We start from the raw sequence: 5,671 nt of genomic DNA, 5'->3' as shown, positions 1-5,671 counted from the left end.
TGGGCTGAAGCACACATGCTGTGGCACCAAGAGAGCTCTGAATTGCCATGAAGAAACCTGGTGCCAAGTGTCCAAGAGCCCGTGTGTGCAAATGCTTTGCTTCAGAGCAGAGACATGGGATGGATAAAAGAGAGTGAATGTCTTTCTAGCTCTAGGACTACAAATTCATACTAAAATGTCTAAATTCACTAAACTAAGGACATCCCCTCCAACTTGGACAACTTAGATCCCTTCACCATTCCTGCCATGCTGCTTAATGATGTGACAGGCACAGGTGATTCTCATGACCAAATCATTTACTAATTTAAAAAAATAAATACTGCTGCTGGAATTAAGTGTCTGTCCCCAGCTGTGGGAGGGAACATCAGTGATGACTTCAGCTTGTGTCCCAGCAGGTTCCCCTGGAGCCCTGCCTGTCCCTGCCTGGGCGTCCTGTCTGATAATAAGGCCAAAAAAGGTGACAGACAGGTGTAACTTTGTCTCTGAGAGGAGCAATTACACTTCTGGAAAACAAGTATGTATGCCCAGCTGCGGGAGGGAACATTAGTGATGGGTTCAGGCTGTGTCCCAGCAGGTTCCCCTGGAGCCCCAGGGACACCTGGAGGGAGCCCAGAGGGGGCAGAGAAAGTGCTGCCTTGGGCTGGTGCTGTGCTTCTGAGCTGGGCTGGGCTGCGGGGATGGAGGGAGCTGATGGCAAGTGGGCAGCGCTGCAGAGAGACAGCTCTGCCCAGGAGCAGCTCCTCTGCAAAGCGCAGCAGGGCTGAGGGCACTGCCTGCAGGCACCCAGGGGAGAGGAGCGAGGCAGGGAGAGGATAAAGGCATCCTGGGGTGGGAGGAGAGATGAGTCCTCACTCAGAGAAAAATCTTCACAGCCCTTGACACGGTAAGTCTTTGGCTTCAGGGACATCCCGGAGGGATCTCGAGAACTGTCACATCCCTTGTCTGGCATGGAGGAGAAAGATGTGCTCCAGAGCATGGCTTCCTTGCTGCACCATCAGTGGGACAGGACATAACACCTTCCTTCACCCAGAGGTGGCTGCAGGGTGTGTAGGTGGGTGTGCAGCCAGGGGTGCCCAGGGCTGTCCTTCAGAGCAGGTCCCTGCACCCCAGGGGCTGTGTGCTAGGGCAGGGGCACGGAAGGCTGCCCGGGTCTGGTCTTAGACACTGGGGAGATCCCCACGGCGCAGTGGGGAGAAGCTGTGGGTGGAAGGAGTGACCATTGGCAGGGCAGGGTCCTTGTGACTAGAGAGGGTGCTGGTGGGTCAGCTCTGCTCACGGCTCCACATCATGGGGGCACTTTTCATAAACATGTTCAGGGCAGGGGTTTCCTGGTGGAGTCTGTGCTTTCCTAAATCTGCGCTTCCTCTTTTCTCTGGCTCGGCTGGGTGGGAATGGAAACTCAGCTGTGCAAGTTAAAGCAGGGGCTGAGGCTCTTAAACCAACCTCACAAGGTGCCTTCACCCCCTTCCAGCCTACAGAAAAAAACAGGATCACCTTTCCCTTTTCCTCACGGGGTGTGTGACCTGCTCTGTAAACCCTGGACACACAGAGAAACAAAGGGCATCCCTCCTGCCACATGCCCCATTTCTGCTGACCAGCAACGAAGGCTGAGGACAACTGTCCGGCATCATCAGTGTCTGGGAGGCGTCGAGCCCAGCTGGGGAAGGGTAACACTGTCCTGAGTGCCCAGCTGCCTCTGCCCTGGCCTCCCTCACCCACACCCTCACTGCATTTTCCCTTCTTTCTCCACTCTCCTGTTTTAAAGTTCTCTTTTTACTGCTGCCAGACTCCCTGGGGATGGGAGTTTCAGCTGCAGAGTCACACCCTGATCTTGTTGGTCCGTTCCTGCGGGTGTGTCCAGGGGCACAAGTGTCCCAGTTTTCTTCTGAGCTGTGGGGCTGTGGGCAATGCAGCCTGTGGGGCTGGGGAATGAGTCCATTGTCTCTGACTAAGATGCCACCATGAGGACAGTTGGCTCTCTCCCTGGGGTGTCCATCCAAGCTGTGAGCTGCCCTCCAGGATGCAAAACTGTCCCATAGCATCTTTGTGCTATCTGAAAGCCCCAGGGAGGAACACAGAGACTCTGTGAGTGAGGAAATGCTGTTGGGTTGGTGAAATGAGCCACGAGTGTCCTTGGTGAGAATTGGGGTGCATGCACTCTCAGCAGTCTCTGGGTGAGTAACATAAGAGTTTTATCACCCTCCATCTCATGAAGGTGCAAGCCCAAGGCAGCTGGAGACGGACGGACAGACCATCTCCCCTCACTCTGCTTGAAGCCACAGGGGTTCCACTTGCCTTGCAGGAATCCCTCAGTTCTGCCTGAGTCCAGCAGCATTGCTGAGGGTTTCTGATATCCAAACACAAACCCAGGTGAGATGTTGGGACCTGAAAAAAACCCCAAACCTCTCAAGCTGCCATCTGCCATCCCTGTTCCTCAGCAGATTGGATTTGGAGCAGTTTTATCTGACAAATATAAACTCCAGGACTGCCCCCACCGTTCCCATGACCCCACTGCTGCAGAGCAGGGCTGACTCCTGGGCAGCCAGCGGGCACAGCCCCTGCTCCTCACAGTGCATTCAGCCAGCACCAACCAGAGCTGCAGCCACAGAGCTGAGGAAGGTCTCCTGGAAAAGGAAAATGAGCTTTGTATAACAGAGGAGAGTCTTTGATTAATGGCTCCCACTCTGATCATAGAAGAGTCCCCTAACTATTGTCTGTCTGCTCCCTCTTGAACAGGTCCCTGTGATTAGAACGACCAAATGTCCAACAGCAGCTCCATCACCCAGTTCCTCCTCCTGGCATTCGCAGCCACGCGGCAGCTGCAGCTCTTGCACTTCTGGCTCTTCCTGGGCATCTACCTGGCTGCCCTCCTGGGCAACGGCCTCATCATCACTGCCGTAGCCTGCAACCACCACCTCCACACCCCCATGTACTTCATCCTCCTCAACCTCTCTGTTCTTGACCTGGGCTCCATCTCCACCACTGTCCCCAAAGCCATGGCCAATTCCCTCTGGGACACCAGGGACATCTCCTATGCAGGATGTGCTGCACAGGTCTTTTTCTTTCTCTTCTTGATCGCAGCAGAGTATTCTCTCCTCACCATCATGGCCTATGACCGCCATGTTGCCATCTGCAAACCCCTGCACTACGGGACCCTCCTGGGCAGCAGAGCTTGTGTCCACATGGCAGCAGCTGCCTGGGGCAGTGGGTTTCTCAGTGCTCTCCTGCACACGGCCAATACACTTTCACTGCCCCTCTGCAAGGGCAACGCCCTGGACCAGTTCTTCTGTGAAATCCCCCAGATCCTCAAGCTTTCCTGCTCAGAGTGGGGCTACCTCAGGGAAGCTGGGGTTGTTGTATTTACACTCTGTTTAGGTTTGGGATGTTTTGTTTTCATTGTGGTGTCCTATGTGCAGATCTTCAGGGCCGTGCTGACGATCCCCTCTGAGCAGGGACGGCACAAAGCCTTTTCCATGTGCCTCCCTCACCTGGCCGTGGTCTCCCTGTTTATTGTCTCTGCCATGTTTGCCTATCTCAAGCCCTCCTCCATCTCCTTCCCATCCCTGGATATGGTGGTGTCATTCCTGTACTCGGTGGTTCCTCCAGAAGTGAACCCCCTCATCTACAGCATGAGGAACCAGGAGCTCAAGGATGCTCTGTGGAAACTGTCCCAATGGATGCTGTTGCAATAACCTGCCTTGCTTTCTCTGCATGTTTCCCAGGGTTTATCTTAGGCAATAAGCCTTTCTTTTTTCTCTTGTGATAATCCTGTTTCTAGATAATATTCTGCATTTATTCTACTTGTCTTGAAGCTTGATCCTATTGTTTCTGACTTTTGCCCAACACTGTGTCAGATGTGACATGCCCAACAGCACCTCTTTAATAAAAGAGGATCTCCCTGGTCCAGTGACTGGAGGTTGGGCCCTTCATCCAAATTTGCTTCCAGTAAAATGCCCACGGAATTGTTCTTTTAAAGAGTCTCTTCTCCTTGTGTTCGCCATGTTTTGTGAGTTAAGCTTATGGTACCATTGGGTTTCACTGGACCAAATGTTCTTCATTTCAAAGCTCTCCTCTTTCCAATGACAGAAGAGATGGTCCATGAGCTCCCGTTATCTTCCCAAGTTTCACCATGTATGACGGGACTGATGGCAGATGCCAGACTCTCTGGACATGAATTTAGAGGGGTGAGGAGAGGAGACAATGGGGACTCACCACATGCCCTGCGGTAGGAATGAATGGAGACTCAGAAGGTGAAACACCTGGTGAATCCCCCAAAAGTAAATCCCTGAATCAATGTGTCCATGAACAAGGACTCTGCAGTGCCATGGGAGTGAGCGGGGACCCAGCAGGCACAGGGAGGGGAGACTGGAGAGATGTGGGAGTTGCCTGAGGAACCCCCGTTCCAGGAGTGTTGTAATGTCTTGGGTATGGGGCTGGTGGGAGCAGAGGAGGGGCAAATCAGTCAGAGTTGGGGATCACCTGCGATATGAATTGGGGAGAGCCAGAGAGTGACTGGCGTCCATTGCATCATGCCCTTGGGGCCAGGACCATCACTGGGGCTGATGGGGAGGCTGAGCCCCCTCTCTGCCCCCCAGGAGCTGCTGTGCCCTGCAGAGGGTCTGGGGCCGTGGGGTGAGTGCCCAGAGCTCTCAATCCCCCTGTGGTGGGCACTGCCATGGAACCAGCCCAGACTGGGCCGTGCTGGGCTGTGCTGGGGAGATGGAAGAAGGTGAGTGGGACAGCTGGGGAGGGTCTGGGCTGGGAAGTGCCCGGGAGAGGAAAGCACCAGTGTAGAGCCCATCTGAGTGAGTCTGCAGGGTGGGGGCACCCAGCAGGGTGGTCCTGGTGCAGAGCCAGGTGTCATGGTGAAAGAAGCAAGGCACCAAAGGTGCAGAAGGGAGAGGCCAAGTCTGTGCCATATTTCCTGGACACACCAGGGAAGCTGCCCAGGGAAGACTGTCCCAGAGCAGTCCCACACACTGGCCATTTCCATCTCTGGCCATACCCCCCAGCCCTGATGAAGGACCCTTGCTGCATGGTCACCTCTGTCCTCATCTGGGACTCCATGATACCCGACTCCACCACCATTATTGATAAAAAGGGAACCAGTTTCCTATTGGCACACATTACATACCAAGTCCCACAGCTCTTGCTGGTCTCTCAGCCAAGCCTGTTCTCAGACAGCTCCAACTGGATCAGGAGTTTATGGCCTTGTCATAGCAAATATTGAAAATCTCGATTGATTGAGATCCCACCAACTGCCCTGGGTCCTTGCTCCAGTGTCTGACTCTCAGGGATTTCTCAATTCCCAGGTCTCTCAGCCTCTCCTTGTCCACAATGTGTTTCAGGCCCCAACCATCCTTCTGACCTCTGCAGGACTCATTCCAGTCTGTCAGTGCCTTTCTTGTGCTGGGAAGCCCTAATCTGGACGCAGCAGTCCCAGTGCGGTCCTGTGGGGGGTTAACTTTGGCCAGCAGCCAGACACCCACCCAGCTGCTCACTTTCTCACTCCTCTGACACAACAGGACAAAGCAGAAATCTCATGGCTCAAAATGAAGACACGAAGATTAGTTACCAATTACTGCCACAGGCAAAGACATGTTGACTTGCTAAGGATCAGTGTCCTGGGTTAAGCAAAGAGGTAACTTTCTAGCTAGCAAGAGGCTGTGTT

At 53.9% G+C, this 5,671-nt stretch overlaps 1 protein-coding gene across 1 annotated transcript; it reads left to right on the top strand.

Moving 5' to 3' along the window:
* The first annotated feature begins 2,759 nt into the window (after positions 1–2,759).
* Positions 2,760–3,692, top strand: LOC104458206 (olfactory receptor 14A16-like). Its single transcript, XM_010081860.1, has one exon. The coding sequence runs from the start codon at positions 2,760–2,762 to the stop codon at positions 3,690–3,692; it is 933 nt and encodes a 310-aa protein (XP_010080162.1).
* The last annotated feature ends 1,979 nt before the right edge of the window (positions 3,693–5,671 follow it).

The sequence above is a fragment of the Pterocles gutturalis genome, unplaced genomic scaffold (genome assembly GCF_000699245.1).
Source record: "Pterocles gutturalis isolate BGI_N339 unplaced genomic scaffold, ASM69924v1 scaffold3199, whole genome shotgun sequence".
NCBI lineage: Eukaryota > Metazoa > Chordata > Aves > Pterocliformes > Pteroclidae > Pterocles > Pterocles gutturalis.
This window is presented reverse-complemented; position numbering and strand designations above follow the sequence as displayed.

Coding starts and splice junctions, on each gene's coding strand:
- LOC104458206 (XM_010081860.1), top strand. CDS start 2,760: ATGTCCAACAGCAGCTCCATCACCCAGTTCCTCCTCCTGGCATTCGCA.